General features: G+C 36.6%; 1 protein-coding gene across 1 annotated transcript in view; it reads left to right on the top strand.

Moving 5' to 3' along the window:
* The window catches only part of PCCA (propionyl-CoA carboxylase subunit alpha), a 173840-nt gene that overhangs the window by 126274 nt on the left and 33328 nt on the right, over positions 1–14238 (top strand). The window contains exon 20 of the mRNA XM_072411643.1: positions 7205–7303. Coding sequence (XP_072267744.1) covers positions 7205–7303 — 99 coding nt within the window. The remainder of the gene's footprint in view (positions 1–7204; positions 7304–14238) is intronic.

Raw genomic sequence — 14238 nt, 5'->3', positions numbered from 1 at the left:
CACAAGGTCATAATAATTCCCACCAATGTTATAACTTTAAATATGTGTTCTTTACACAATTGAAATAGCTTTATAACAGAATCTGGAACAAATGTTCAATGAAAGTGAGATACAAATAGTACCAATGTATTTCCGGATATTTACTTTATATGAGTTAGGTAATTCCTTCATGTTCATCATGATAACACTGGATGGGAGAACCAACTCTCAAAAAAAATAAATCACATACGGTTACAATAAAAAAGAAAATCAGTTACCTTTGTACAGACATGTCTTCTAAACGTAATGTGATCTATACCTTTGTCATATTATTGGATAGATAGTCCTAGTTAACAAACAAAACACAGTATTTTGTGTTGCCATTTGTATTGAGCAAATTCATTATAAGGCTGTGTGTACCAATTTGGAATCTAAATCAGATCTCCAAACCTTAATGACTCCTAATAAATGAAGTTATTGGTAAATAAAAACAAGAATATTGTACTTAAAATATGCTGGAGGGCTAGTATGTAATAGCTGATTTTTAAGAATATTGTTGACTTTTACAGTTTATATTATCACTACTTTACTTTCTGCTTTACTGTATAGTAGAAACTTTTTTTTTAAGATAGAGTAGGGAGGATTTAAAACACCAGGTTTAAAACACCATGTTTTACTGATAATGTAAAGTTGAGATTTTATTTTCTTTCCTGTGCTTTAATGTAATAGTGAATGAGTGTAAATACATCTCAATTTAAAGAATCTTGCTGTCAGAGCAAAATGTGTCCCAATTGAGGGATATTCCCTTACTACTTTGGGCTAGTAGACAGATTTCCAATTTATACACGAAAAACAACCATATCTAAAATTATTCTAAAATGAATTTTGCTGCTAACTCAGCAGAGAAGATGTGTTGGTAATTATCAATCAAAAGTACATGAATTGTAGTGTCTGTATGAATGATCAGTTACATCCAACTTGAATTTCAATTGCTTTCTATCAAAGAAAAACAGTTGGAAAGGCAAACTTGTAAACTTGCAGTTTTTTGGGACTACTACCAATTAATTGATTGGATTGGTCAGTTTAGCACAAAATTGCCAGCAAATCTACTTGTCTGTACTGGGCTTTACTTTGGTGACAGCTCAAAATGCAAAGATAAATAGAGGGATGTATCTTCCGAACTTGGCATTGACCAACAATAAAAACAGTTTTGCTTAGATTGTAGCAGTGACAATGCTATTAGTCCCATTACCTTTAATGGTTTTGATGCTCACTGTGGTTGCAGGCACATCCTAAATGAGAGTGGCAACTGCGTTCTGGTTTCAGGAGCAGGGCAGCATTCTGGCCACTCCACCACAGGAAGCTGCGTTAGCTTGGTTACATGTATATGTCAGTATACACAGATATGCTCGTGTGTGTGTGTGTGTGTGTGTGTGTATGTATATTTAGGAGTCGCATATCTATTTTAGTTATAGAAGTATTTTTTATTAATGAAACCCTATAACTTTGCATGACTGTCGGAGACTTTATGTACCAAAATCAGTTGTTGCTAAAGGAATGACATGCTGTATGACTAGCTGCTGATAATTGCCCCCCCCCCCCCCCCCCCCCCCCGTCTAAAACTTGGATAATGTAAGCAACTGTCAAAAATTCTGTATTTAGATAAGACTTTTTGGGAAAGCTTCATTTTTGAAAGGTTTAACATATTATTATTATTATTATTATTTGCATCTCCAAAGAAAAATATCTCTGCTTTTATATGTTAGTGTTCTTTTAGATGAAACAAAGGTGACATTAATTTTGGAGCTAGAATTATTATGCAGAGAGCATAGCACGGCTTCTTTCTAGTTAATAGTTAGTATTCAGGATATACCATATATAGCACCTAATGATTGGTTCAAACTGCCTCCTGCTGCTTCAGACCTCTTTAGCAGTGTGTCATTCAAAAGGGAGTTAATTATTGAATATTATTTTGTATGCTGACAAAGCATGTGCTATAGATTTTTTTTTACCTACTTGTGTTAGTTCAGGTTATAATTTGTAGTAATAATTTATAACTCACAGCAGTTGGTGAAGCGCCTATTAAATTTTTACACTGTGCTATGAGGAAATTAACCAAACAACTTTGCAGATGTGCAAGTGTGATGGTAGCTACAAAGAGGTATTGTGTCCTGTTTTAGAAGGTTTTATTTCCAAGTAACCAAGTAAGCCATCATTATTATTCAAATGATTTTAAACTGCAACACACAGCAGTAAAGATGCAGTTTTAAATCATTAACTAATAGGGTTAAACCAGCCTCCCAGGCTTCACCTTGCCCATATCTGGACCATATTCTTTACTATCTGTACAAAGCCAAAACAAGTTTCTTCATACAATGTTTTTGTTCAAAATTATACCATTTTGACATACATAATTGCATATAGATTTAAACGAATTTCCATAGTTTGTATTAAAGATTTCAAGCTTAATACTACTTTTATCTTATTGGTGGAACCTCAGATATTTACTTACATATAACTCACAAAGGACAGCAAATAGTTGTGTGTTTTATAGAATATTGCAATATGATCAAATCCAGGTTGGGGTAGGACAGGGTATTCGCATATAAATGAATTAGATTTTTTCAGACAAGATTTGGTGCAAGAGCACCACTGTAAAATAGAAAGCCCCCAACATAAACAGAGTGGAAATACAACACTAAGAGCTCTATAGATAAAACAGGTAATCAGACATTCCCTTGTGGGAATCTTCTAGGTCCATGTGTTTCAATAGTGTTCAGTTTAGCGGCAGTAATTGATTGCCAAGAGGGAATGTCAAATTCCCTGTTTTATAAATAGAGCCATAACTGTTAAAACCTATAAAATGGGCAACCAACCTCTTAATGTATTAAAGGAATAGTAAAAACATGACACATGGTATATGCATAAGTTCCCCAGTTGCTGTTTCATATGGGCCTAGACTATTGCTTGATGTGCGTATGAGTAGGTGAGAAAAAAAAAAAACTAGATCCATCCAGGTTCAGCCAGCACCACAGCATAAATAAAAAACTAGGCCAGTCCCTACAAGACCTGCACACGTGTCTTGATAAACTTTTTTTTCGGAAGCTTTTGTATAGTTTCAATATTTGTATGCCAGTTTGTTAATAAGAATTTAGGTAAATTTATTTATTAGATTGTGTGAATTTGTGTTTTTGTGTTCTGAATATAGTTTTGTGTTAGTGTAGAATATCACCAAGTGTAGCGCCCCTACTCTTGGATATAAATACGAAGAACCATCTGTGGTACCTTATTTCAACCATGTTTAAATCAATATGGCCTGGAATTGACCTTGTGCTAGTTACAATTATGTGACAATTGTAGGACTACATATTTTACTTTTAGGAAGAGGCTGAAAACTTTACTGGGAAAATTATGAGGAATTCAATTTCTGGTGACTGGCAGCAAGTATTTGTGCGAAATTTACCAAGCTGGAGCAGCTTTTTCAAAATCCTCAAACAGAAACTGTGATTGGATCAAAATGTATGCTACATCTATGATCACGCTTTCTAAAAATTCTTAACTATTGCAGATAGGTGATTGAGAAAAGTCATAAACAGTTCCATAGCTAGATATGAAACCTTTGGTGCACTATCAACTGTGTAAGACAAAGATCTGTTATAAGCTTGTCAGCCAAGAGTTGATGAACCCCAATAATTATGATAAATCAGAAGCCTTTGTATTTTATAACGGTAAAATATATTTAGTGTGCATCTGGACAACAAACTGACATTCCTATTTTATTTCTAGTTGAGAGGAATGTGTTTAAATAGAATGTGAATTGGACAAGTGTTGAAGTCTTTCTGAAAGGCTTCTTGAAACCATATTGGAGGCACTTGACAGGCACTTGGGGGAATACTGGTGTGTATATATATTCAGGAAACCATACACACTTGGCTTCTTGAGTTTGGAATTTACCCTATTTAGGTGTTTGTTCAAAAGAGCTAAGCAGTTTATTGACATATGCTTCTTTAAAACTAGATGTCTTAGGCTGCGTACACTCTCAATTGTCATTGCAAACAAAAAATAAACTAAAAATAAACAAATGAGCGCTGTTCTGTTCTATGGAAAGGGGGAGGGGGGACAAGCATGCCACACCCGCTCGCCTTCCTTCACGCCTATTGTGGTTGTTCATCGCCTTTCGTTTATGGATCCTTGAATGACGTTTGACTACACTATGTACACATGGCCGCTCATATTGGTCAAGAATCATCTGAAGTGTACAAAGCCTAAAGAATGTAGCCCAAAAGAAAAACATCGCTGTGCTTGGTGCTTGGATTTCTTGCAGCTAACACATTTTTTTAAAAAATATATAATATTTACACATTAGATGACTGTTGCCCGAGACAAACACAAGAACAGTCCCCTGCCACGGAGAATTGATGAATGACCAATCAGGAATGGTCACTATGTATTTCTAAAGAGCAGAGCACAGTGGAATGACACTCGCTTGTGCTCTGCCTCCCCTTTCCAAAGAACAGAACAGTACTTGTGTGTACAGTGTTCACTTATTCACCTGTCACTAGAAACCTCGTTGACAGTATTTTGGTGTCTATCTGATGTGTGTGCAGGGTTTAAAGTGGAATTATACTTGTTGGTAGGTGGTGAGCCTCTGCCATAAGCAGCAAGTATACATAGCATATTATGGCACATACTTATCTTGTGCTGTCTCCCTGTATCAATGACAGGTCCAGGACCTGTCATTGATGCATGAATGGGCGCTGCCATCTTCACCCCCGACTCCACAGCAGCAAGCCAGACAATCCCCCCACCCCCCTCAGTGACTGGACGATGTAAGTCCTGTGCATGCGCATTATCCCTGGCAGCTACAAAACTGAACTCCAAGGTACACAACGCATGGGCTGTGTAGTTTGGAGCAGAAACAAAAAGCCACCAGGAGCCAGGAAATTATGTGACAGAAGAGATATTGCATGTCTCTTTTTTCAAATAGTACTGTCTGGTGGGTTTTTTGTTTTGTCACTTTAGGTCTGCTTTAATGCATTGGTGAAAATCAATTGCAAAAGAAACATGGAATTAAAAGTGCATATATTTATACAATATTATAATATTGCATGTAGGCTCGCACAAGGTTAACTTGTTTTATATTTTCAAAGTAGGGGTACTTTTAGTTGTTTTACAGAAAATGAGCATATAATACTTTCTAGCCACATTGATTATATTTCACAAAATGAATATATTTTTGTATTATCCTATAGGGCTTTGTTTGACTTCTCATTTTAATCAAACTGTATATTTGTAAAAAAAACATTTGCACAATGTGTGTGTGTTTTTTTTTTTTTTGTTTTTGTTTTTTATACAGATAAAAGCTATAGTCCTATTTATGGTAACATTTTTTCTACAGTAAAGTAAATAATGACCAGGAAGAAAATACACAGCCCCTACAAGAGCAAATACATTAATAGAGAAGCCTAGGAGACTATTGATGAAGCAATGAATGTGATTTTCACCATGCATTCTCTGTTGTGTTAGACACCTGATTCTGAACGAATTAACTGCAGTGAATGATTGCTTAATATCATATTTATTATTCTATAAATATGCTAAGTGTTGCTTACAGATAGAAAAAAAAAGTAAGCCCTGTAGAATGTGTCTTGCATTTTTTTAAATATTGTTGCATATTTATTATTTGACCATCCATTACAGCTGGTTGGCATAAATATTTGCTATCCAAGGGATATTGGCCAACCCAGAAGACTGATATATTGCATGTAACCCTATAAATCAGTGGAGAGCAAGGAGAATTGACAGAAAAATTCCAATATGGTCTTTTTTTCATTTTGTAATTCAGCATTCCCATTCTTTTGTGATTATTTTCTGTTAATGTTCCAATGTCCATGCAGCTTTTTGACACAATTTTTATGAAATCTTTAGCAAACTTGTATGGCTATCTTAAAGAAAAACACTGTTGTAGTCAAAATGTTTTTTGACATGTACAAATCTGTTCTGAGTAGTTTACACCTCCTAACCTCTAACAATAGGCTTAACTTGTGATTTGGCTGACTTGCCCACTTTTAGTTGATGTCTTTTATTTTTTTCCCCTCCCATTCAGACATATGCATTAAATTCCTGGTCCCTGGACAAGGATCCACATTTTGGGTTTATCTTTTCTCAATATTGACTCATGTTGTGACATTGTAAAGATGAGTATCATCAAATGTTCTAAGCTAATCATATTTTCATTCCTCAATTGTCATCATTGTTTCTCTATCAGTCATTCATGGATCTGTCCATTGAGAGACATTCTGACAGTTCTGTAGTCCTTATAGTAAGCTGGAAACAAATGTAACAAGAACAAGAAAAGTGACAGTACACAAGTTATCAGCTCAGAACGTTTAGTGCAGTAACAAAACGGATAAAATATAAAACACATAGTAACAAATAGCAAATAATGTGCATAAAACTTGTATATAGCTGTATGTATCTTTCAAGTTACTGACTGTTGCATTCTCCAGGTTTGTGGAAGGTTTATTTTAGGTGCTGCAGAATTCAGATAGAATGAAAGTGTAATATTTAGAAATAATCTAAGGTACTTCAAAGTGGTGGGAATAATTACCCTGATTTCTAACATTTACTGTAAACATAATCAACTTCTTTGCAAAAACCATGCAACTGATTAGTAAATTAGCCTTTCAAAATTCAATCATTCCTCAGTCTTTACATTTTATGTGCTGTATGATGCTATTGAGAAAAGTTTGTAAAAACAGTATAGCATAAAATTTTACTCCTAATTGAAGCTTTTTTTTTTATTAATTAGAAGTATGAAAAACTCTAAGGTAATACACAGGTCTAAGCCTCAGAGAGGATATTATATGCTAGGCCTGTCCTATAACTAGCAAAATGTCACCTCAATGTTTCTAAATTACCTGTCTAATTTTGTTAAATGTAGCATGTCTACAAACACCCACAATTTAGCTGGCATTTTGTTGTTTGCTGGAAATCACTTGATGTGGCAGTACCCAGAGGCAGATGTTCACAGGTCCTTCACCTTTCCCCAGAGATAGCTGGATGCTTACATATTTGGACCCTGTCGTATAACAGGATTGGTGAACATGACAGATTGCTTAGAAGCCATCTGTTTAAAATGCCTCTTGCTTTGTGTGCAGTAATGAACTTTAGAAAAGCTTTATGCCTGCCTTTATATTAATAGTCTGTTATGATGTCCAAACAGGTGGAAGTTGATGGGACTAAAGTGAATGTGTCTAGTGAATGGAATCTGTCTTCGCCTTTACTGCCTGTCAGCGTTGGTGACACGCAAAAAACCATTCAGGTAAGCTCTTGGCTTCCCCTAAGGGGGTTTGACAGCTGGTTTAAGGTTTCCTTTTACATTATCAGCTTTTATACTGATCATTTTCATTTGGCTAGCATCTACAATACTAAAATGTTCCATACACTGTGCTATTTATGATTATTTTCTTTATGATCCTAAATTTCTTGTTACCTGTCAAAAATACGGAAGCACTTTTTGTACTCTTTATTGCACTATAAACCCTCAGTCAGCATAACCTGACTTCTGTCTGCTCTCTGCACCAGTGTTTAGTCCCCGTCTTCTAGATGTCTTTTTAGAAGGAGACTTCCTATTTCAGGTCACCTCTACTGAAAGCTTTTTGTACACATTCAGATTCTCAACCATATTGCTTGTGCAATATTTCTCACCTCTTGCATTTAAAATGTTGCACATTCTCCTCCTGTATGTCCCCTGTTTTCCATTTTGTTATCATCCTGTCCTTTTAATGGAGTACACAGACTCTGGAGAAATGCCACAGGCTATGGGCAACTCTTCCCTACAGCCTTCGGAAAATTACATGAGCAGATAAATAGTCAAAAACACACAATCAGCCCAGACACATCCAGTATCTAGTATTTTGTGCAAACACAAAACACCCACCACCAAGGAGACAAACAGATATGGTGGAAGGTCTGTTTCTAAAGTGCTTAACCTTGAAATTACATGTTTTGTGCTGACAATTCAATAATGTCTATGTGTAAGAAATTTCCTTGTTGCATACTAGATTGATGGCAGCTAGGTATGGTGGCTTGCTTGTTGTATAGGTGCACAATGTCTTTACCAACATGGGGACAACTCTCTGACATGCCTTCAACACCTTTCTCTCACATATGGGCTTCAATAAAAGCCCTTAAAACATATATTCCTCATAAATAATGGAGGCTTATACATAAAATACATAAACATCATTCAAAGACCTACATGACTAGGGATGAACGCGAATGCCTCTGGCATTCTCGCGGAAATTTCCTCAAAGTTCCGAAATTTCGCTAACTATCCGAAATCACTATAGGATTATCACAGCTGAATTCATAAATACAGCTGTGGGAATCCTCCTGTCAGTGAGTGATCCCCAGGAACTACAGGTCAGAATGAGGGCAAGCCCTCATTCTAACCTGTAGTGCCCGGGGATCTCTTATTAAGAGGGGGATTATTGCGGCTGCATTCATAAATGCAGCTGCGATACTCCTCCTCTCTGACTGCAACAGCAATCAGAGGAGCAGAGCTGCTCTACTCCCCTGATTGCTCTTGCCGTCCTGTAGTATATGTTCTTGGATAGAGTTTCTCTATCCAGGAACACAGGAATCCTGTGTTCTTGGATAGAGAAACTCTATCCAAGAACACATACAACTAGTAAAGGGCTGCAAGAGCAATCACAGGAATTTACAAATGCCGTTCTTGCCTACATGTTTGGTAAGCGAGTGGCCCAATTCACCGCGAGACCGAATTAAAAAAATTTGCTCGCTTATCCCTATACACGAATATGGAATTATGAATGTAGCACTTGAAAGTATCAAGAAAGACCGTAAAACAGTGTGGCAACCCTATTTATACAGCTAACTTTAATGAGAATTGTGCTAACTGGGCTATACTGCTAAAGCCTAAATATGGAAATCTAGATATCCATGCTAAATTATTTATTCATGAGCTAACATTTTCTGTATTTTGCACACTGTGTAGTTGGAATCGGAAGCAATTTTTGTGACCCTATAGTCACAATTGGCAAAAATGTATTCACAGCAGCACTGACTCTACACAACTGCACAGTTGTGTGACTTAGTTAGGTCCATAAATATTTGGACAGAGACAACTTTTTTCTAATTTTGGTTCTGTACATTGCCACAATTCATTTTAAATGAATCAACTCAGATGCAGTTGAACTGCAGACTTTCAGCTTTAATTCAGTGGGTTGAACAAGAAGGTTGCATAAAAATGTGAGGAACTAAAGCTATTTTTTTTTAACACAATCACTTCATTTCAGGGACTCATGGTCATCACCAGTTGCTGGGTTTCCTCCTTTTAATGCTCTGCCAGGCCTTTACTGCAGCGGCTTTCAGTTGCTGTTTGTTTGTGGGCCTTTCTGTCCGAAGTTTAGTCTTCAACAAGTGAAATGCATACTCAATTGGCTTCAGATCAGGTGACTTGGCCATTCAAGAATATTCCACTTCTTTGTCTTAATAAACTCCTGGGTTGCTTTGGTTGTATGTTTTGTGTCATTGTCCATCTGTTAATATGAAAAGCCTCCCAATCAATTTGACTGCATTTAGCTAGATTTGAGCAGACAGTATGTCTCTGAACACCTCAGAATTCATTCTGCTGCTTCTGTCCTGTGTCACATTATGGATAAACACTAGTGTCCCAGTGCCACTGGCAGCCATGCACGCCCAAGCCATCACACTGCCTCCGCTATGTTTTACAGATGATGTGGCATGCTTTGGATCATGAGCTTTTCCACACCTTCTCCACTGGCTCCCGACCTCCCACTGCTGCCACCAGCCATGCTACCACCTTGCTGGCTCAGCCACTGCCTCACGGGCAAACTGCCACCCTCTTCTCCTGATGATGGTGAAGCCCCTTCTTCACCCGGCTCCCAAGTGCGATCGCCTTCATCATCATCGAGTAGTGTATGCACGTCACTGATGTCCGTGGGACCACCTCCCACGCCACTCTCCTCATCACTACTTGCCCGCCTAGCGGTGAAAGCGGGGGATGTCTCCTCCAGATCTTGGCTGGGCAGTAGCTGCTGATGTCCTCTACTAGCTCGTCCTCACTGTATAGTGCAGCTGAGGCCACAGCATACAATACTTCTGTGGCTTTTTTCTTGCCATCATTCTGGTAAAGGTTGATCTTGGTTTCATCTGTCCAAAGAATGTTTTTTTTCAGAACTGTTCCTATTCTTGAGGCTTATGAGCGGCTTGCACCTTGCAGTGCACCCTCTGTATTTACTTTCATGCAGTCTTCTCTTTATGGTAGACTTGGATATCAATACGCCTACTTCCTGGAGAGTGTTGTTCACTTGGTTGGTTGTTGTGAAGGTGTTTGTCTGAGCATGGAAATGATTCTGCGATCATCCACCACTGTTGTCTTCCATGGACGTCCAGGTCTTTAATGACATCTTCATTGAAATCCTAATTTGTTTGTTGTTACTTTATAATGTTTGTTTTAGCATTTTTATATGTTCTGTTTAAAAAAAAAAAAAAAAGTTTTTTAAATCCTAATAAAAAGTCTCTGATTACCCAATTTTTTCAGACACACACCTTTGCATGTAAGTAGCAAGTACATTGTTTCTGCAACAATTATAATTTATAGAAAATTATACTTGGTTATAATTATAATTTATAGAAAATTAGACTTTGTCCTCTTGGTATTGTTTGCTTTTACCTGTATATTTTAGCCCCAGAACATTGCCAAAAAAGTTACTTTTGAACTACTTTTTTCTTTTCACTGTTATAAGAAGCAATAGGTCACTGTAATTTTACAGACAGGAGTCATTATAAAACACTTAGTACTGCATTCACAATTCATAGTTACACAGTAAGTTAGGTTGAAAAAAGACATCAAGTCCAACCACTAAGGAAATAAACATATCCCAGATATAAAACCCTATGGACATAGTTGATCAGGAGGAAGACAAAAAGACCCCTATTTTGTTCCAAAAGAGGGAAAAATTCCTTACTGATTCCATGAGGCAATCGAATGTTCCCTGAATCAACAGTCTCTGTTATCTTTACTAATGGCCTAATACCCAGTTATATTCTGTGCTTCTAGGAAAAGCATCCAGGATGATCATATCCTCCCTTATTCGTCTCTTCTCGGGGGAGAATAGATTCAGTTCCTCCATTCCTTATTAGTTTGATTGCCTTTCCCTGCTCTCTCCATTTCCACAATATTTTTTTTGTAAACAGGTGCCCAAAACTACTGGACTGCATACTTCAGATGTGGTCTGACCAATGCTTTAGGGGCAGAGTAATGTCATGATCTCTGCAGTCTTTTCCTCTTTTAATACAAGAAAGTACTTTGCTAGCTTTAGATATTGCAGCTTGGCATTGCATGTTGTTAATAAGTCTATTAACTACCAGATCTCCCAGATCCTTTTCCATTCCTTTCTTCCCCAAATGTATTTCCATTGTATGAAACGTGCATGTTTGTTAACCCCCAAGTGCATAACTTTACATTTCCTAATATTAAATGTCATTTGCCACTTGGCTGCCCAATCAAACAGAACATCCAGGTCTGCTTGCAGATTATAGACATTCTGTATTCCTTAATTCCATTACATAGTTTAGTGTCATCTGCAAACACAAAAATTGTATTTATATCCCAAACTCTACACCATTTATAAAAATGTTAAATAGTAAAGGTATCAACACTGAACACCAGGGAACACCACTAATAACCGTAATGAACCGTTTTTTTTTTTTTAAACTAAATTTTCTTATATTGCTAACATGCCTAGTGCACATCTAATTGTAAAAGATTATTAATCAGCCACAACAAGTCTTTGGATACCCTTGTATTAGATAAGTCTTCCAATATGGCAATACATTTTAATATGCTTGTTTCTTTGATTTTGCTATTTTCATCCACCTGGACACAGCTGGTCTTAGTATGGCCTAGTCCATTATTATCACCCTATAGAAAAGTCTTCAAATGATCTGTTGCGCTAGTACATTTCTCTCACAATAATTATGTCCCTTCTGTGTTTTTATTGCCGGCAAACTCATTTATGTTTGAAGTGTGATAAAGGTAGTCACCCATTTCAGACCTCGGTGTTCAGCAGATCATACCAAGTCCTAGAGCTCATAGTGAATAAGTCATTGATACCCAACTAAGTGGAAGTAATTTTCTGTGGCAAGGCAGCTGAGTTACAGGGAACCGCTCTGAAACCTTTGCATATGTAGGAGAAATTGCAAATTACATTAATTAGCCAACAACCAGTAAAAGGTTACATTTGTAGAGTAGTTAGAGTAGAGTAGTTGAGTTTCTCTCAATGTAAATGTATTCTTTCCCCTAATGCATTTATGGATACATTTTTGGTAAGTCACGCAGGAAAAAAAATAGTTTGATTTTTACCTCCTTTATAAAGGTTTTAGCACTTGGCCTATTCCACACAAGGCACCCATAGGTTTTTGTTAAAATGCTACATACCTATCGGAGTATGTTAATTTCTACTATATGAATAGGCAGATGTACTGATATGTACAGAATGTTGAACTGGATGCCATTCATTACTTTTATTCCGCAAGGTTAACCCTGAAAATGAATTCTTGGTATTGTAGTTTATGGATTACTTATACCTACTAATAAATGTAGGTGGAATGTTTTTACATTTTTATTTATCAAGATTATTGTTTATCCAATATGTCCCCCTTTCTCTTTTTTTTTTTTTTTTTTTTTTTTTTTCTGTGCTACTTAATGTCACTGTCATTTTAAGGGAAGACATGAAGGATTTGTGCATCTCTGAGTCTTTACACTAGCAGCTGCACTATCCTTGCATGTTTAAGCCACTTTTTAGTGATAGAGCAGAGATCAGTCTTTTCATATGCATGCTTAAAAGGTGTTCCAATTATCTAGTCTGTGTAGAGACGATTAAGACCACCTTGTTTTCTGTAGCTCTTGTTTAGAGGTAGACCTTCTTGTGTCTGAATGAATGCCCTCTATATAAAATGTGCCATTGCCCTCTGCTGCCCTGCCTCTCACGCTGCCCACCAGCCTGACTTTGTCAGCTGAACCATACAGGGCCAATCTTCCTTATTATCCTTGCTTACTCTTCATGCTTAGGTCACACATTCATTGCATTAGTATTTCTGTGTGTCACTGCATGCTGTAGTTGAAAAAAAAAAAGGTTCAATGAATGACATCCTCAAGTGACACTAGCCACCTCTCTTACTTTTGGGTGAGATGTAACACAATAGTCAAAAGTCCACTAATTAGGGTGGAGTGCCAATAAAGCGATAAAAGGTCTCTTGTTTTCTTTTTCATCTGGACACGTACTGACAGCTTATCATGTACCAAGTCCTTGTTTGTTTTGGCACTCACATTGCTCATTGTCGGCACTTGCAGCTTTGTTCACCTTTGCAGTTTCCAAAAGCAGTTGGCTCTATTTATTATGAGTTGTGGGAAAGGTCTGGCTTCCTTTAATAAAAGTTAATGTTGGGACTTTTTTACTACCTTTTTTATTTGCAATATTTTCCATCTCATTAATCACCATCACTGAAATATGTCTACTGTTGGGACATTTTAATCCACATTGTGTATAATTTAAAAAGAGATATGAGTCTGAGATTTTAGTGATCGGTAATTAACTTTCTGTAATACTATTGCATTTAAATTATAATTCATATAAGCAGGCATTTACCTTCTAACATTTTTATTATGCTTTTTGTTGTGTGCCATTTTGTAGTTTGTACTTTTTATAATATTTTTTTACATCACAAAAGTGTGAAAGATCATTTAGTAATTATGGCATCTATTTGGGCTCAGAACTCTATTATAAGGAGAACACATGCTTTTCTAAACACAGACTGCGTGTAAATATTCAAATACCCCTGTTTAATGCACAGGTCACATATCAATAACATATATTGTCAACAAACCTTTGCTGCATTTCACTTATTCACCCTACCTTTTTTGGTCTGTATGTGCCTTGATACAATTTTCAAAAATTGCCAATACTAAGAAATTTCTTACAGCCACCAATTAGATCAAAACACACCTAGAAAGTCTGAATGTAATGGGTAATTCCAGAAGAAGTACAAACTAGGCCTATCGAACTTTGATAAAACAATAGACCAAATTGAGAGGGCTAAATGTTGAATAGGACCAGATTATAGTTATATGTTAATAATGTTAGGGCAACATCTACTTAATCCTAGAGAAATAATCCAGAACACATTTTCTGAAGAATTTAGTTTAAA

The sequence above is a fragment of the Pyxicephalus adspersus genome, chromosome 1, assembly GCF_032062135.1.
Source record: "Pyxicephalus adspersus chromosome 1, UCB_Pads_2.0, whole genome shotgun sequence".
Taxonomy (NCBI): domain Eukaryota; kingdom Metazoa; phylum Chordata; class Amphibia; order Anura; family Pyxicephalidae; genus Pyxicephalus; species Pyxicephalus adspersus.
The sequence above is the reverse complement of the archived record's forward strand: the minus strand, read 5'-3'. Positions and strand labels throughout refer to the sequence as shown.